Raw genomic sequence first — 19,535 nt, 5'->3', positions numbered from 1 at the left:
GTCAAGGGGCTTCATAAGCCTTTCTAATCTGAGCCCCAAGTTTATCCTGAAGCACATGCAGGCTCCACATTTCTTCCTTTCCAGATACATTTCCTGGACAGGCATGGCCAAGCAAGCTGTTTTGGTGGCTTTGGACTTCCTGTTTGTGGCCATCAGTATTAATTTGGCTGACAGGAAATACGGAAGTAATTCTCTGTTTTTCACTTTCTATTTCTATTTTCAGTGTGTCCTTATCTGCAGGGGCTGCACAGACGTAGTATGGGCTTAAGAGTCAGCTTAAGAAGCTAAAGAGAAATAAGGCAAGGGCAAGATGGAATTCTACAGAAAGTATCAAGTAAGAATTTTACCTGCCTTCTGAATAAAAAAATAAGTCCACCTTTTTCCATCTTTGATCAGATGGATTGTGGTTGTGCCCAGGTTTTTATCTTTGAACACAATTAAAGAAACGCTTAGCAATGTCTGATGATGCACTCAGCAGGTGGAGGTCACTAAATATTTGAGTGATAAATTGAATGAATCCTTTTCTGGATGGGAGTCAGTGATAGAGTGTGTAAATTACCTAGCACACAGTAGATTGACAAATCCTAGCTCTGCTCTATGAATTCATACATTTGCCTCAGCTAGACTTTTAAATAATCACGTTAAATATGTGATGTTTCAAGGTTTTACTCATCAAAAAAAGGAAAGAGTTTTAAAAATACACAATTTCATTCAGTTTTCAAACTGAGGCTGGAAGGGGCTGATTAAATTGCCTAACTTCATATACCTCACTAAGTGCTGGGACCAGGATATAAACTAGGGACTTCAGTGTTATGTATGCATTGTGAAATTGTGTTCTGCTCTTCCTGAAGGAAGAGGAACAATATATATGGCTTCAGAGTGAAATTCCTTACCAAGGGCAGAAAAGAATTCAGTACTCAGTAGTCTAGGCTTAAGTCTGACATGGGCTAAAACTACAAAGAATTTATCCCAGTTTTGATAGTTGTTTCCACTTAAAAGCTTGTTTCCTGGTTATGTAACCCAAACCCACTCAAGATTGCTTTTTCATTTACCTTTGAGTCTTCTAGTGGTCCCTTTAGATGGCCTTGTTCACACTTGGTTGCCTTCTGCGATTTCCTTGTAAGCTATGATTTTAAATAAATACATATTTCAAATAAAAATGCATCAAATAAAAATACTAGAAGACAAACACACTGTTTTGTGTGTAGAGCCAATAACATGGCCTTCTTCTCACTAGTTTTGGCCACCAAAGCTAGAGTCTGCACAAGCAGGAGTACTTCCCTGAACCCTATGCCATTCCGGGCTACAGAGGGCTGCAGGCGTGGGTCAGAAAGTAGGGCGATCATAGGAAACCCACTGTATTTTGAGCAGGAGTGGACGTAGAGTGAATGCCTGGATAAGGAAAGGGGAAGCCCTTGGGATTTAAGTATTTTTAAAAGTCTCTGTTGAAAATAAAATTAAGCTTTCACCTTCCAACAAAGTGTCAGTGGATTCCATTTTCTTGTGATAGAATGAAAAACCCATGGGCTCACCAGATAGCCCAAATGTCGCACCCACTCCCTTCACCTCACGCTCGCAGGGGGAGCCCATGGCATTCAGGTACGAGGCCCAGCCTCAGGAGAGTGGGGCAGGGGTAGAACGCGCCCCCAGCACAAACTTTTCTGACACGTGGGATCCTCTAGGATCATTTTCCCTCCCTTGTGTCTTTGACAACTGAAGCCGCTGCGGGGAACGTGGGGAAAACTAGAGCCCCAACCCACCTTTTTTTGAAGTTCTCTTATACCGTGCCCCAGAGTCTCATTTTTCCTTTCCTGTTGAGAGAAAGAAGCAGAGCATAGGTGTGGATCTCCCTGCTGCCACCCATCTTTATTCAGCTGATTGTTCTCCCTTTCACCGGGTGCTTTTTCCCTGCAGTAACCCTACCTCACTGCATACTGTCAGGTCAAGGACCTGTGGTTTGATTTCCACATATATATGTATATACCAGCTCACCAGGATAGACATGCCCACATGCAGGGCTTCCCAATATTAAATATTACCAAAGAAACTGTGCCACTGACACATATTTTACCATGACGTCTTTGACTATTCTTTGCATGTAAAAAAGAGGAGACTAGCTTCTCTGATGACTAATGAGAGACAAGCTGAGGAATAAAACCTATGAGATGGCTCTTCCTAGCTTCTTGCTTACAAGTCTGGCTATTTCTTCTTCCAGGTCTTGCAGCGTTCCTTCCCTTTCCACGGTGGTACTATTCTCCTTCTCCCAGTCATCGTCTTCTGTCAGGTCTTGAGTCTGGGTGATCTCACTTTCCAGCCTGAACGACACAAGCACATAGTGTGAGGAACAGACAGCTTCAGAACTGGAGAAACACATCTATCAGTTTTAAGGGTTACTTCAGTGTCAGTAAATATGGCTCTCAAGTTCGAAACCCATTTTTCCTGGGTCCTTACCATCATAGTCACTTCAAAGTTGGGAAAAAATTCACTTCAAAGTTTGACCTGAGTCCTAAGTCAAACACCCTAGTGTTCTTTCAGCTCAGGTGAATATCATCCAATCTTTTAAGAATCTCTTTGAAACTTGCTATAATTCAGGGTTTGAGCCACAGAAAATGCCAAAGAATGAAGAAGAAACTGCTACATAAGATATAGGTCTCTAGAGCAAGTAGGAAAATTCAGGTTTGTCTCTTCTCCTCTATCCCATCCCCTTGATTGGGAACGTCCCTCAAGAAAACCCAGCACTCACCTCTGTATGTCATCTTCTTTCTGGTGGATTTTGAGAAGAAGTTCCTGATTTGCTTTATCTATTCTTTCGAGGTCTCTTTCAAGGTCCATGTTCAAACAGTGAATGTTTCTGTTTGACCGGGTCAGTCTTAAGATCTCCACCTCCTCTGACCTATAGATTCAGCCCACGAAAGGAACAAGGGCCAGTTATCTCAGGGTCAGGGATCTTTGGGCCAGAAGGGATATCTAGGAGACATGTAATTCAACAACCTGGCTGTTTCTGGGAGCACACCTTTCCTTTTTCATAGGAAATTGTATTTCTTAATCATGCCCTTACAGTTTGATTCAGTAATTCTCGACTCAGTGAGCAAGAGAGGGTTTTCCCAGGCTTTCTTGATCAAAGTGCTCAATATAATAGTACACCTCCTCCCTGGTTCCAGGAGAAGTTTGTTTCCTTAATAGCCTCTTGTATTGGAAAGAATGGTTTCTCAGGCAAATGGTGCACAAAATCTGCTCATGAAATACACTTCCATTGAGTTATTTTCATCCAGGCACCTGGCACATCACTTAGAGTTGGTTCCTGCCTTATGCCGCAAGAGCTCTCCACCAGCAGATGGGGCTTCTGTTTCTCCCTCCCTCCTCCCATCTCAAACCATGTCCATTGCCTGCTACAAAGCTTGAGAATCTACCATGGGAGTTACTCCACCGAGTACACAGAGATATGATCCAGGCATTCACTTTCAAGAATACAGACATCTTTTTTGAAGTAAATTTCAATGTAATAATGGTAACACCTCAGTGGTTTAGAAAGGGTACCTGGCAAATGGGAAGCTCTCAATAACTTTTTCTTTTTGTTGTGTGTCACTTAATTGGTTTCTCTTTGAAAGATTAACTGGGAATAAAGTGTGAGGGAGAGGTCTTTTGTTTTGAGTCGGAGTGAGGGATGATTTTGGCAAAGTAAGTCCTTCCTTTGAAGGGCTGATTGGATGCAGGATTTACAACACTTGTCACTTCAGGGGGACATGGAGTGCTTGGGGTGGTGTCCGCAGGGGGTTGGATAGACAGGTGCGTAGTAGGGAGTAGGGGGGAGATGAGGGAAGTCATGAAGAGCAGACCTGCTTCACACCTTGGTCCTTGGATGTGGCTTTGCATAATCGTGATACTTACTCGCGATCTAGCTGATCCTCCTCGGGTTCTTCCATTGTAGATTCCCTAAAATACCAGCAGAGATGTATTGGATGAATTGGGGAAATGGGTCCATTTGTGAAACACAGAGTAACTCGCCAAGAGTCCCAAAGGATAGGGACAAAATTAAGTCAACTGATTTCCTCCCTCCAACCCCCCAGGTTTTGGCCATGACAAAACCCAGCCCTTTGATTCTTCTGTCCCTGATCTGACTGTACCTCAGCTAAGGATACAGTGAGGATACAGGGATAATGCTGGAAAATTCAATGTGTGTCCTTCTAGTGGGTACATGCGGAGATGGTTCTCTAGAACAAGAACCCTTTCAAACTTTGCTCCAGGTAATTAGAATCAGTAAAGGTCATCCATTCCTCTGAAGTCCCTTTTTTGCTCCGTGCCCAGCTGCTTTCCTTAAGGCCCCGTGGGCATGAATGTTGGTGCATGACCGCCCTGAAAAGTAATCTTTCTGACCTGCAGTCGGGACTCTGTAGGGATCTTCAGATATTAAGATCTTTAGAATTAAACAGGGCTCAGAAAAACCAAGCAGAAGTAGATAATTTGGTTCATTCTGTACCTTAGATTACTTTTTTTCTCCAATTCTTCAATAAACTCTGTCCCCCTTCCGTAAATGGGTTCCTGATTCTACCTTAGTCACTCAGCTTCTGAAGTCTAATCTTTCCCCACTGGAACCAACCAGTAGAGTGTCAGAACCTTCCAAAGGGTCAGGACTCTGCTATTGACATAGGATGGGTGGGGCAGCATGTCATAGTGGGGTGGGTGACAATGGTCATTCATGCAGAGTTTCAAGGCTAGATTGGTATATGCAGAGATGGTTCTCTAGAACAAGAACCCTTTCAAACTTTGCTCCAGGTAATTAGAATCAATAAAGATCATCCATTCCTCTGAAGTCTTTTGCTCCGTGCCCGGGTGCTTTCCTTAAGGCCCCATGGGCATGAATGTATGTGCATGACCACCCTGAAAAGTAATCTTTCTGACCTCTAGCCGGGACTCTGTAAGGATCTTCAGATATTAAGGTATTTAGTATTAAATAGGGCTCAGAAAAACCAAGCAGAAGTAGATGATTTGGTTCATTCTGTACCTTAGTTTCCTTTTTTTCTCAAATTCTTCAATAAACTCTGTCCGCCTTCTGTAAATGGCTTCCTGATTCTACCTTAGTCGCTCAGCTTCTGAAGTCTAATCTTTCCCCACTGGAACCAACCAGTAGAGTGTCAGAACCTTCCAAAGGGTCAGGACTCTGCTATTGACAGGACGGGTGGGGCAGCGTGTCACAGTGGGGTGGGTGACATGCAGGGGTTGGATAGACAGGTGTGTAGGAGGAAGGGAGGGGGAAGATGAGGGAAGTCATGAAGAGCAGACCTGCTTCACACCTTGGTCCTTGGATGTGGCTTTGCATAATCATGATACTTACTTGTGATCTAGCTGATCCTCCTCAGGTTCTTCCAATGTAGATTCCCTAAAATACCAGCAGACATGTATTGGACGCATTGGGGAAATGGGTCCATTTGTGAAACACAGAGTAACTCGCCAAGAGTCCCAAAGGATAGGGACAAAATTAAGTCAACTGATTTCCTCCCTCCAACCCCCCAGGTTTTGGCCATGACAAAACCCAGCCCTTTGATTCTTCTGTCCCTGATCTGACTGTACCTCAGGTAAGGATACAGTGAGGATACAGGGATAATGCTGGAAAATTCAATGTGTGTCCTTCTAGTGGGTACATGCGGAGATGGTTCTCTAGAACAAGAACCCTTTCAAACTTTGCTCCAGGTAATTAGAATCAATAGAGGTCATCCATTCCTCTGAAGTCCGTTTTTGCTCCGTGCCCGGCTGCTTTCCTTAAGGCCCCGTGGGCATGAATGTAGGTGCATGACCGCCCTGAAAAGTAATCTTTCTGACCTGCAGTCGGGACTCTGTAAGGATCTTCAGATATTAAGGTATTTAGTATTAAATAGGGCTCAGAAAAACCAAGCAGAAGTAGATGATTTGGTTCATTCTGTACCTTAGATTACTTTTTTTCTCCAATTCTTCAATAAACTCTGTCCCCCTCCTGTAAATGGCTTCCTGATTCTACCTTAGTCGCTCAGCTTCTGAAGTCTAATCTTTCCCCACTGGAACCAACCAGTAGAGTGTCAGAACCTTCCAAAGGGTCAGGACTCTGCTATTGACAGGACGGGTGGGGCAGCGTGTCACAGTGGGGTGGGTGACAATGGTCATTCATGCAGAGTTCCAAGGCTAGATGGGTGCGTGTGTTTTATGGCCGAGTCTTCCGTTTGGTGGTGGTCAGTTCAATGGTTGTGATTCCTGGGTAGTATGAAGGGATGGTCCCTGTGTTTTATTTTTCTCGCAGTTTGAGCTTCCTCTCTGCCCGAGTGTGGCTATGGGAACCTGGGTCCTAAGGCAGCAGTCTGATCCCATAACCGCTCATTCATCTGACACACACTGAAACATCAGAAGAGCGCTTATGGATGCCAGGCACTGTTCTAAGCATGGGGGAGACAGAGTGAACAGAACAGCCCGAACACCTGCCATCACGGAGTTTACATTACAGGGTGTGTATGTGAGGGCGGGAGGGGTAACACAACGCAATAAATTAGTACATTTATTTTATTTTTTATGATAAAAAAGAAGAATGCTATGAAGAAACATAGGTGAAGAGGGTGAGAGGAAATTCAGTGAGGACTGTTTACGTGGGAGGGAATTGAAGTTTTAAATAGGGTGGTGCAGAGAACGCACTGAGCATTGCCAGACCCAGAAGTGTGGTGTAGATGTGTCAAGAGGCCTGATCAATGGGAAGGAAACTTTAGGTTGTGCTGAGGTGAACACAGAATCCTCAGGCCTCACGAGCAAGGGCAGTAGCAAACAAGGCCCATGGCCAGCAGAAGCATGGACCAGCACGCAGCCGAAGGGCCAGCAGGCCCAGGGCACCAGCAGGCGGCGTGAGGACGCAAAGCTCCTCCTTTGCTGCTTAGAGGATACGTAGCTTTTCCTGCAGCTGCCACTATTCTGGGAAAAAAGAGAACTCGGGAGAGGGAGAATCTGTCCAAAAAATACTGAGAAATTGCCCATAGAGATTTTTAACTGGGAAAAGTCCATGATACCTCGAGTTGGCCCCATTGTATTTTCTGCCAACTTCAGTCAGAGCAGGGAGAGGGGAAGATAAAATCAACTGCCCTATTGTAAAGAGTATGTTCCTGCATACATGAGTCTGTACACTCTGGCCACATTCTGTACAGTTTGTAACTGTTCGCATAAGTCGAGGAAACCTGGGAAGTTTTGAATCTCTACTTCAGGACTGTATTGAGTTGATTTGTGGGCCAGAGTGACTTCTTAACATACTGTAGTTTCTAACAAACTATTTGTAAAATTAACGGCCTCTGATGACCCCCATTACCGTCTCCCTTTATGAAGCTGTACACAGAAGAGTAATTAAGTAACAATTCAGGCCAATGTTCATTAATCCCAGCTGGTTATATAGCTTTTCCAGGAAATGCCCTGGACCAAGGTTATCGTAGCGACTAATGGATTGGATAGGGACTTTCACTGGGATAAAAATAAAGCTCTGTCTCCTTCCTGGGGAGCTTTTCTCCTGGAGGGGCTACCAAAGGCAAACCTGTAGGGGCAGCAGAACCCCAAAGCTTGGGACCTTGTGTGGGACGAGGACAACAGACTGCTATTAGTGAGAATTGCTAAATCGAGGTAGAAACAGGGTCTTGGGGGCAAATTAAGGTCCTTGATGTAAGCATTGCTGCTGTTGGAGAGGTGGCTTGATTAACACCCAGTGCAGCATTAGAGCAGCTGTTTTCACCTTGTAACTTTTTTCAAGCCGTGCTGGGCCCTGTGCAGAAGAGTCACTGGGACACATCAGACTGTGCTGCGTTGTGGCCGGGAACTCTGGCCTTGGCGTGGCAGTCTGTTGTGAAAACATCCCCTCCTCTTCCAGGCTGGGCACCCAGGATCTGTTTGCCTGGCCCTCTCCCTGCTGCTGTGAGGGGGCAGGCCAGGTGCCCGAGCCCTGGACGCGGCTGCCTGGGCCCCGGCCCTTCCTGCTGACTCACCTGTCGTTTCACTTCCGCAGATTCTGCTTGTGTGTGTTTATAGATGAGCCTGGTTTTGAGGCTCATGACTGCGCAAGACTCTAGAACGTCATTGTTCTATAGTAGATCATTGTTTTTCGAATATAGAATCAAATACATGATTTTCCTTATGTCCTTACCTATTTTTAGTTACTATTTTTGTGCAATCTTTAGGCTCATAAAACCTCTTTGAATTCCCTTTTGAAATACTCAGAATAGCTTTTCTCAAAAGCAGAAATTTGAACTGGACTGAAATGTTAAGAAAAATAAGGAATGTACCATTAGTTCATTCTGCCATTATTTACTATCCAATAAACAACTATGGTGGTTTGAACTGGCAAAATGTGTGTGTATTTTCTTTTATAATTCATTGTATTGCTGTTATAATAGCATAAATTATTTTAAAAATGAAAACTCATCAAGGATCTCACCTCAGCAAAACCCTGTATTTTTACAAGTTTTCTTCTATTTTTCCTATTGACAAACCATCTTTTGTAGTTATCATAGAATAGATAATACTGTTGTTTGCCTTCTCACTTAATATTTTTCATAAACACTTTCCAGGTTTTTACATAGTCTATAACATTTCAATCAGCACATGAAATTCTGCTAAGTTGGTAGTCTTCATAATTTGCTCCTCCACACCCTTACCTGTTTGTCTGTGTACGTATCTGTCTCCCCTGGAGTGCCAGGAGAGTGCTCTGTATTAATTTTCTAGGGCTGCTGTAACAAAGTGCTACACACTGGGTGGCTTAAACAACACAAGTTTATTTCCTTACAGTCTTGGAGGCTATGAGGCAAGGTGCTGGCAAAGCTGGTTTCCCCTGAGGCCCCTTTCCTTGGCTTGCAGATGGCCGTGTTCTCCCCTGTGTCCTCACAGAGGCATCCCTGTGTGTGTCTGTATCCTTATTTCCTCTTCTTAAAATGACACCCATCATAGAAATTTGGGATCAACAGAGGTGAGGCTTAGAACCTCACCCCCCCTGTTTTGAGAGAAATCTTCTGCATCCGTGGATGTTTTGTTGCCCTTGTCTAGCTTGGATTAATACTTAGTCTATAGGCACAGACCTGATCATCTACATTTGCCCTCTTACAGCACTAAGTTATATTTTCTACCTTTATCTTGCATCTACCTACCACTTCAGCATTTTATTTAAAAAACAATAATAATAAGGGAGAAATGTGGGATTCACATACAAATCAAGTATAAAAATCAAACGAAAAAGAAAATGACACCGTCATAGAGGATTATGGCCCTCCTTCATGACCTCATTTTAAAGTAATTACCTCTTTAAAGACCTTAACTCCAAATACAGTCACATTCTGAGTACTAGGAATAAGGACTGCAGTATAGGAATTTTACTAGGACACAACTCAGCCTACAAGAGGTATTCAACAAATGTTTACCTGTGATGAGCATTCAGGCTATTTCCCCACCCTTCCCCCAAATAAAAGCACTCCAAAGAATAGATTTATATAGTCATTACATTTTTTAGATACAACCAAACTGTCAGATATGTATTTATATTTTTACCATTTTTGAATGTCTTTTAATATATCAGCTTTTAATTTTACATGTGAGGAAAATAAAGAGAAGAGAGACAATAAATGTTTTGTTGCTATTATGTTTCTATTTGGAATGGAGGCTCAAGTGTTTTTTGGTTTTTTTTTTTTACAATTTGTTCCTTATTTCCTGGTAACCTCAATGCACATCTGCTTATCTTTTTTGTTTGATTGTTTTTATTTTGTTATCATTAATCTACAATTACATGCAGGCCATTATGTTTACTAGGCTGCCCCCTTCACCAAGTACCCCCCACAATCCCCATTACTGTCACTGTCCATCAGCTTAGTAAGATGCTGTAGAATCACTACTTGTCTTTTCTCTGCTGTACCGCCCTCCCGTAGCCACCCCCACCACATTATACATGCTAATCGTAATGCCCCTTTTCTTTTTCCTCCACCCTTATGAGGCTCAAGTTTTTATCATGCATTTTTCTTCCCTATTGGATATTGTACATTGGAATATTTTCCCCTTTCATATTATTTATTCTCTCTTTGGCTTATACAGGCAATATTAAACCTTCTTGGTGAACAATTTCTGCCAAAGTTGCCATTGAGAGTGTTTTTTTTTTTATTAAGGTATTATTGATATACACCCTTAAAAGGTTTCGCATTATAAACAATGTGGTTGTTACATTCACCCATATTATCGTGTCCCCCATATACCCCATTGCAGTCACTGCCCATCAGTGTAGTAAGATGCCACAGAGTCACTACTCGTCTTCTCTGTGCTCAGCTGTCTTCCTCATGATCCCCCCTACACCATGTGTGCCAATCATAATACCCCTCAATCCCCTTCTCCCTCCATTCCCACTCACCCTTCCTCATTCCTCCCCTTGGTTACCACTAGTCCCTGCTTGGAGTCTGTAAGTCTGTTGCTGTTTTGTTCCTTTAGTTTTGCTTTGTTGTTATACTCCACAAATGACGGAAATCATTTGGTACTTGTCTTTCTCTGCCTGGCTTATTTCACTGAGCATAATATCCTCCGGCTCCATCCAAGTTGTTGCGAATGGCAGGGTTTGTTTCTTTCTTATGGCTGAATAGTATTCCATTGTGTATATGTACCACCTCTTGTTTATCCATTCATCTGCTGATGGACACTTAGGTTGCTTCCATATCTTGGCTTTTGCAAATAGTGCTGCAGTAAACATAGGGCTGCATATGTCTTTTTGAGACTGAGAAATTATATTCTTTGGGTATATTCCTAGGGGTGGAATTCCTGGATCAAATGGTATTTCTATATTTAGTTTTTTGAGGAACCTCCGTATTGCTTTCCTCAATGGTTGAACTAGCTTACATTCCTACCAGCAGTGTAGGAGCGTTCCCCTTTCTTCGCATCCTCACCAGCATTTGTTGTTCTGAGTCTTTTCGATGCTGGCCATCTTAACTGGTGTGAGGTGATATCTCATTGTGGTTTTAGTTTGCATTTCCCCTGATGATTAGTGATGTGGAGCATCTTTTCATGTGCCTGTTGGCCACCTGAATTTCTTCTTTGGAGAAGTGTCTGTTCATATCCACCACACATTTTGTAATAGGTTTAGTTGCTTTTTGGGTGTTGAGGCATGTGAGTTCTTTAGATATTTTAGATGTTAACCCCTTGTCAGATATGTCATTTACAAATATATTCTCTCATACTGTAGGATGCCTTTTTGTTCTGCTGATGGTGTCTTTTGCTGTACAGAAGGTTTTTAGTATGACGTAGTCCTATTTGTTCATTTTTTTTTGTTTCCCTTGCCTGAGGAGATGCGTTCAGGAAAAAGTTGCTCATGTTTATATTCAAGAGATTTTTGCCTATGTTTTCTTCTAAGAGTTTTATGGTTTCATGACTTACATTCAGGTCGTTGATCCATTTTGAGTTTACTTTTGTGTATGGGGTTAGATAATAATCCAGTTTCATTCTCTTGCATATAGCTGTCCAGTTTTGCCAACACCAACTATTGAAGAAGATGTCATTTCCCCATTGTATATCCATGGCTCCTTTATCATATATTAATTGACCATATATGGTTGGGTTTATATCAGGGCTCTTTAGTCTGTTCCTTTGGTGTATGGGTCTGATCTTGTGGCAGTACCAAATTGTCTTGATTACTGTGGATTTGCAGTAGAGCTTAAAGTTTGGGAGCATAATCCCTCCAGCTTTATTCTTCCTTCTCAGGATTGGTTTGGCTATTTGGGGACTTTTGTGGTTCCATATGAATTTTAGAATTTTTTGCTCGAGTTCATTGAAGAATGCTGTTGTGATTTTGATAGGAATTGCATTGAATCTGTAGTTTGCTTTAGGCAGGATGGCCATTTTGACAATATTAATTCTTCCTATCCATGAGCACAGGATGTGTTTCCATTTATTGGCATCTTCTGTAATTTCTCTCATGAGTGTCTTGTAGTTTTCACAGTATAGGTCTTTCACGTCCTTGGTTAGGCTTATTCATAGGTATTTTATTCTTTTTGATGCAACTGTGAATGGAATTGTTTTCCTGATTTCTCTTTTCTTCTAGTTCATCATTAGTATATAGGAATGCAACAGATTTCTGTGTATTAATTTTGTATCCTGAAACTTTTGAATTTAGATATTAGATCTAGTAGTTTTTGGTTGGATTCATTAGGGTTTTTTATGTACAATATCATGTCATCTGCAAATAGGGACAGTTTAATTTCTTCCTTGCCAATCTGGATGCCTTTTATTTCTTTGTGTTGTCTGATTGCCGTGGCTAGGACCTCCAGCACGATGTTGAATAGAAGTGGGGAGAGTGGACATCCTTGTCTTGTTCCCGATCTTAAAGGAAAAGCTTTCAGCTTCTCACTGTTAAGTGTAATGTTGGCTGTGGTTTTGTCATATATGGCCTTTATTATATCGAGGTATTTGCCCTCTCTACCCATTTTCTGGAGAGTTTTTATCATGAATGGATATTGAATTTTGTCAAGTGCTTTTTCAGCATCTGTGAAGATGATTATGTGGTTTTTGTCCTTTTTGTTGATGTGGTGGATGATGTTGATGGATTTTCGAATGTTATACCATCCTTGCATCCCTGGGATGAATCCCACTTGGTCATGGTGTATGATCCTCTGGTTGTATTCTTGAACTCAGTTTGCTAATATTTTGTTGGGTGTTTTTGCATCTATGTTCATTAGGGATATTGGTCTGTAATTTTCTTTTTTTGTGGTGTGTTTGCCTGGTTTTGGTATTAGAGTGATGCTGGCCTCATAGAATGAGTTTGGAAGTATTCCCTCCTCTTCTACTTTTTGGAAAACCTTAAGGAGGATGGTTATGGGGTCTGCACTGAATGTTTTCGTAAAATTCAGCAGTGAAGCCATCTTGTCCATGGGTTTTTTTCTTAGATAGTTTTTTGATTACCAATTCATTTTTGTTGCTCGTACTTGAACTGTTCAGATTTTCTGTTTATTCCTGAGTCAGCCTTGGAATGTTGTATTTTTCTAGAAAATTGTCCATTTCCTCTAGGTTATCCATTTTTTAGCATAATTTTTTAGCATAATTTAGCAAAATAATTCTTTGTATTCTTGTGGTATCCATAGTGATTTTTCTTTTTTGATTTCTGATTCTGTTTATATATGTATACCTCTTTTTTTCTTGGTTAGTCTGGTTAGGGGTTTTATCCATTTTGTTTATTTTCTCAAAGAACCAGCTTCTGCTTTCATTGATTCTTTCTTTTGTTTTATTCTTCTCAATTTTATTGATTTTTGCTCTGATATTTATTATGTCTGCCCTTCTGCTGACTTTGGGCCTCATTTGTTCTTCTTTCTCTAGTTTCATTTATTGTGACTGTAGACTGTTTATATGGGATTGTTTTTCTCGTCTGAACTAAGCCTGTATTGCAATATACTTCCATCTTAGCTCATCCTTCACTGCGTAGTACTCATTTTCCGGTGTTGAATTATTGTTGTCATGTGTCTCCATATATTGCTTGACCTGTTTTCATTTGGTCATATATTGGTTGATCTGTTTTCATTTGGTCATTGACCCATTGATTATTTAGGTGCATGTTGGTCAGCCTCCATGTGTTTGTGGGTTTTTTGTTTTCTTGCACAATTTATTTCTCATTTCCTACTTTTGTGGTCTGAGAAGCTGGTTGGTACAATTTTAATACTTCTGAATTAACTTAGGCTCTTTTGTGGCCTAGTATATGATATATTCTCGAAAACATTCCATGTGCACTCGAGAAGAATGTGTATCCTGCTGCTTTTGGGTTGAATGTTCTGTAGGTGTCTGTAAAGCCCATCTGTTCCAATGTGTTGTTCAGTGCCTCTATCTCCTTACTTACTTTCTGTCTGGTTGATCTGTCCTTCAGAGTGAGTGGAGTGGTGAGGTGTCCTAGAATGAATGCATTGCATTATATTTCCACTTTTCATTCTTTTAGTAGTTGTTTCACATATGTAGGTGCTCCTGTGTTGGGTGCACAGGTATTTATAGCAGTTATGTCTTGTTGGATTGACCCTTTTATCATTATATAACTTCCTTCTTTGTCTCTTGTGAGTTTCTTTGTTTGAAGTCTATTTTGTCTGATATGAGTACTGAAACTCCTTTTTTTTTCTCCCTATTAGTTGCATGAAATATCTTTTTCCATCCCTTCACTTTTAGTCTATGTTTGTCTTTGGGTTTAAAGTGAGTCTCTTGTAGGCAGCATGTAGAAGCATCTTGTTTTTTCATTCATTCAGTGACTCTATGTCTTTTGATTGGTGCCTTCAGTCCATTTACATGTAAGGTGATTATCGATAGGTATGTACTTATTGCCATTGCAGGCTTTAGATTCGTGGTTACCAAAGGTTCAAGGTTATCTTCCTTACTATCTAAAAGTCTAACTTAACTCACTTAATATGCTATTACAAACACAATCTAAAGGTTCTTTTTTTTTCCTCCTCATTTTTCTTCGTCTCCCATTCTTTATATATCAGGTAGCATATTCTGTACTCTTTGTCTATCCCTTGATTGACTTTGGGGATAGTTGATTGAATTTTGCATTTGCTTAGTAATTAGCTATTCTACTTTCTTTACTGTGGTTTTCTTACCTCTGGTGACAGCTATTAAACCTTAGGAACACTTCCCTCTATAGCAGTCCCTCCAAAATAGACTGTAGAGATGGTTTGTGGGAGGTAGAAGTAAATTCTCTCAGCTTTTGCTTATCTGGAAATTGTTTAATCCCTCCTTCAAATTTAAATGATAATCTTGTCAGATAAAGTAATCTTGGTTTGGGGCCCTTCCTCTTCATTGCATTGAATACATCTTGCGATTCCCTTCTGGCCTTTAAGGTTTCTGCTGAGAAGTCTGATGTTAGCCTGATGGGCTTTCCTTTGTATGTGATCTTATTTCTCTCTCTGGCAGCTTTTAGTAGTCTGTCCTTATCCTTGACGTTTGCCATTTTAATTACTCTATGTCTTGATGTTGTCTTCCTTGGGTCCTTTGTGTTGGGAGATCTCTGCACCTGCATGGCCTGAGAGACTATCTCCTTCCCCAGATTGGGGAGGTTTTCAGAAATTAGCTCCTCAAAGACACTTCCTATCCCTTTCTCTCTCTCTTATTCTTCTGGTACCCCTGTAATGTGAATATTGTTCTGTTTGGATTGGTCACACAGTTCTCTCAATAGTCTTTCATTCTTAGAGATCCTTTTTTCTCTCTGTGCCTCAGCTTCTTTGTATTCCTCTTCTCTAGTTTCTATTTCATTTATCGTCTCCTCCATCGTATCCAGTCTGCTTTTAATACCCTCCACTGTGCTCTTCAATGATTGGATCTCTGACCAGAATTAATTCCTGAGTTCTTGAATATCTTTCCATACCTCCAGTAGCATCTTAATGATTTTTATTTTGAACTCCCTTTTAGGAAGATTCATGAGGTCAATGTCATCTTTCTCAGGAGTTGTATTAATAATTTTACTTTGAACCAGGTTCCTTTGGCGTTTCATATTTGTATATGCCCCCTGTAGTATCCAGAAACTCTACTCTCTGGAGCTACTTAGCCCCTGAAGCAATGTCGGGGGTCACATGGGAATGGTATTGGTGCCTGGAGAGTGGAAAGAGCTGTTTCCTGCTTCCCAGCTGGTATGCCTGTCTCCACTGCCTGAACCAGTGGGCCAAGTACACAGGTTTAAGCTTCCCTCTGGTTGGTCTAACGCCTGGGTAGAGTTTGCCAGTTTGCGAGTCAGTTGGGGCTGGCCTGGAGAAAGGTACAGTAGGCTGCATATCACGGAGGGGGTACTTGGAGCTGTGTAGCCAGCTAGGGAGTTGGAGCACCTGAAAATCATGAAAGCTCCCAACGTGCTGGGCAGAGTGCACCTGGACAATTTTGTCTACCTGTCCTTTCTCCTGAACAGTAAGCTCTGTGCAATCCTTGCCCCATTAGCAGCCCTCTTGCTAAATGCTTCCTTGTTAGGAAGTCTCTCAGACTGACTGCCTTTCTTTTGTCCCAGAGCAGCCAGATATGGATCCCTGCTTTCCACTAGTGGCTGGAATCTCAGTCTCTCCAGGAATTCCGCCTGTCTTTGCTTTCCAATCCCCTAGTTACACAAGTATCATGAATGCACCATGAATGTAGGTTTGTGCTCCCAGAGCAGATCTCCTGAGTTAGGTATTCAGCAGTCCCAGGCCTCCATTCTCTCTCCACTCTGTCTTCTGCCCATGACCTGGGGTGGGGGAAGGGCTTGGGTTCCACTGGGGCACAGCTTTGGTAAGGTACCCTGTTCCGTTAGGTTTGCTCTTTTCTCTAGGTGTATGCAGTCTGGCACAGTCTTCTTTCCTGTTGCTCTTTCAGGATCAGTTGTATTAATTATATTTTCATATATGTGGTTTTAGGAGGAAGCCTCTGTGTCACCTCTCACGCTGCCGTCTTTAATCCTCAGCTGATGGATTTATTTTTAAAAAGACATAGCTGAGGTGACAAAAAAGTAAGATAAAAAACAGACCCCAAATTCAGAGATGTTTGCAAGCATCTAATGACTGCTGCCCCAAGGGCATCTGCTTGTTCGAGATAATTTGTGTTTTCAGTTTTTAAGAGGTACACATGGGACTCAAGAGACAGATTATAAGCTACACATTATTGGGAGAAAGGCCAGAGGTCCACCTTCCTAAAGTCAGAACCCACAAAAGGCTGTATACCTACTGGGAAAGAGAGAAGCAGAAGAAAAAAAAGTCATTCTAGCAAAGGGAGATAGAAAATATGTTGTTCTCATTCTTGACTATGAATAGAGGGAGAAAGTTTTCCCTGAATATTTGTAATTAGAAACATGCCCTCATTACAGGTTTGGGTCCCCCACTACCTGTGTGGTTCTAAAAAAAAAAATCTCTAAGCTGAGACTTGTTTCGTATGATCATAGCTCCCTATTGTGACCAGGCAAAGAAAAATGAATCAAAATCCTTTCTGGAGGAACATCCTCTCAAGGGCCTCAAAGAATTACTAAGGATAGTATTCCAGAGAGCTCCTATTAAAAAAAAAACAAAGCACCTGAGGAAATTGGTCACTATGAGGAAAAGAAAACACCAAAATCAGACCCACAAAAATTTCAGGAATTGTCATTAATTACTGCATACTTCATATAAAAATAAGTGTGCTTAATATACATATATTTGAAGAAACAAATGGGAGGACTGAAAGTATTTAATTGTCCAAAGTAATTAAATAGAATCCAGAAATAAAAATATGTAATAATTAAAATCATAACTTCAAGGACTAGTTTAACAGCTTAGTAGAGAATTAGTGAAGTAGAGAATAAATCTAAAGAAATAACTAGGAATGCTATACAGGGAGAGAAACGAGAAAAGACATCAATAGAAGGTTAAAACAGGGAAGAAGGGCTGAAAAGATCTGATGTTTATCTGTGGTAAGCAGAATAATGCCTCCCCTCTCCCGAAATGTCCATATCCCCAGAATGTGTGAGCATGTTATCTTAAATGGCAAAAGGGACTTTGCAAATGTGATTAAATTAAGGATTATCCACTTGGGGAGATGATGTTGGATTATCCGGTGAACCCATTGTAATCACAAGGGTCCTTATGAGGGAAAATGGTAGGCAGGAAAACCATAGAGAAATTTGAAGGTCCCACATTCCTGGCTTTGAAAATCGAAGAAGTAGCTGTCAGGTGAGGAATACAGGTGGTCTCTAGAGGCTGAGAAAGACAACATATTCTCCCTCAGAGCTTCCACAAGGGATGCCGCTTGGTCAATACTTTGGAGCTCAGCTTAGTGAAACTGAATTTGGACTTGTGACCTCCAGAACTGTAAGATAATAAATTTGTGTTGCTTTAGGCCATAAAATTTGTGGTAATTTTTAATAGTAGCAGTAGAAAACTAATACAGTGTCTAATAAAAAGTCCATATGTGGATGGATGAAAGAAGGGTAAGAGACGTATTAACTTTAAATTAAATGTGCATTTAAAATTTTCTAGAGTAGCCCCTGAAAGAATAAAAGTTGAACTAGAAGGCAAATGGAATGGGAGAGGATAACCTCAAATAATGTGGAAACAAAGGAGAGAAAAAAGCAAAAAGGTAGGACAAATATGTGGTAGAAAAAAGGCGAAATATATCAGTAATCATAATAATATAAATAGGTTAAATGCTCTAGTTAAAAGACAGATTGTCAGACTGTAAACATAAGCCATCTGTGGTTTTTAGCAGATAAAATAATTAGGACAGAGGTAAGTTGAAAGTAAAAGGATGAAATGTTACACCTGGCAACATGTTGCCAAAAAAAATGGTGCAATTATATTAATAAAGTAGACAAGGATCTCTTTTAGACATAGTATCAATGTTTTAGCTGAAAAGTGCTTTCTGCTGCTAGTTAGAGATGGAAATAACAGTGGCTTAATGACAGACACTTTTCTCCTACATGAAAGAGTCTAGAGGTTGACATTCTAAAGCTGATTATAGAGGTTTCATTTTATCAGCAATGTGTCAGGGTACTTCTCTGAGGGTTTCTGTACCACCACCTTTTATCCTGTGGCTAACCTTAGGGTCCAAGATGGCTGCCTGGAGCACAAACTCTCACAGATTATATGTAGGAGTATTAAGAATGGAGGATTGGTGTGGAGCTCATGTAAGCCATCTTTTAAAGTGATTCATGGATGTTCCACCTAGCAATTTCACTGGCCCCTCACTGCAAGGCAGTTATGAAATATATGTTAAGGGAGCACATTGCTGCCCAGAGTAAAATCGGTCTTTTCTTAGGGAAGTGAAGAAGCTGAATACTGGGGGAAGCTGCCAGCAGTCTCTGCCACAACTTATAATAATAGTAGGATCTGCTTACCAAGAAAGTAACAGCTTTGTTTGCATTTGTACCAGCTTCACACATAGTATGTACATATGAAAGTTCAATGTACATAAACCAAAAATAACAACCACAAGGAAAAATTTACAAGTTCACTTTCATAATAGTATTTAATACAATAACAAAAAGTTTAGTAAGTAACCACACAGTGAACAAGCTTGAGTTACTGGATGAATGTAGAACATTGTATTCAAGTTTTAAACAGTCAGTGCCATGGAGTTGCTACTCTATGTATATACAGTAATTTGTGGAATCCAAAATTTCTGATAATGCAACAGGTAATTACTTAACCTTACAACAGGTAATTACTTAACCTTACAAAGTGTCCCTGAAAATCTCAACAAATATCAAAGAATATTTTTCATACAGACCACCTTGTCTATGACAATGCAAGCTAAATTATGATTCAGTTTTTTAAAAAGGTAATTTTAAAGATGTTTGAAAATTTAAAAATACACTTCTAAATAACTCTGAGGTTACAAAAGAAATCATGCTGGAGGTTTACTAATACTTTAAAATTCAGTGATAATGAAAATGTAACATCAAAATTTTTGGATGAAGCTTGGTGGTTTTGGGGCATAGCACAGTCAAGTTTCATAAATATTCAGTGCAAGCTTGGAAAGAAATTGTGTATTTTCTAGTTCTTGAGGGCAATGGTAATTAAGAGAGGAAAGGAGTCTCAGAAGTTGAGAACTGTCACTTGTGGGGGCTT

The 19,535-nt window shown here is 40.8% G+C and overlaps 2 protein-coding genes across 3 annotated transcripts in view; one reads left to right on the top strand and one right to left on the bottom strand.

The window, feature by feature from the left end:
- CSNK1G1 (casein kinase 1 gamma 1) overlaps positions 1-19,535 on the top strand; it is a 202,879-nt gene that overhangs the window by 49,112 nt on the left and 134,232 nt on the right. The gene's annotated exons all lie outside the window — the stretch shown is intronic.
- LOC130679613 (transmembrane and coiled-coil domain-containing protein 5A-like) lies at positions 269-3,048 on the bottom strand. Its single transcript, XM_057488883.1, has 3 exons — positions 2,192-3,048; positions 1,761-1,811; positions 269-1,124 (listed from the first exon to the last, which is right to left on the bottom strand). Exons 1-3 carry the CDS (start codon positions 2,372-2,374, stop codon positions 993-995), a joined length of 366 nt encoding a protein of 121 aa, XP_057344866.1. The 5' UTR covers positions 2,375-3,048; the 3' UTR covers positions 269-992.

This window comes from Manis pentadactyla, chromosome 11 (genome assembly GCF_030020395.1).
Source record: "Manis pentadactyla isolate mManPen7 chromosome 11, mManPen7.hap1, whole genome shotgun sequence".
Classification (NCBI taxonomy): Eukaryota; Metazoa; Chordata; class Mammalia; order Pholidota; family Manidae; genus Manis; species Manis pentadactyla.
Note: the sequence above shows the minus strand (reverse complement) of the source record. Positions and strands in the feature narration are given on the sequence as shown.

Excerpts from the sequence above, each read along its gene's own strand:
- LOC130679613 (XM_057488883.1), bottom strand. The coding sequence starts at position 2,374 with ATGTGTTTCTCCAGTTCTGAAGCTGTCTGTTCCTCACACTATGTGCTT. Across the intron at positions 1,812-2,191 it reads AAGAAGAAATAGCCAGACTT|GAAAGGAAAAATGAGACTCT; the intron begins GTAAGCAAGAAG and ends TTCTCTCAACAG. Across the intron at positions 1,125-1,760 it reads TAAGAGAACTTCAAAAAAAG|CTTACAAGGAAATCGCAGAA; the intron begins GTGGGTTGGGGC and ends TTAAAATCATAG.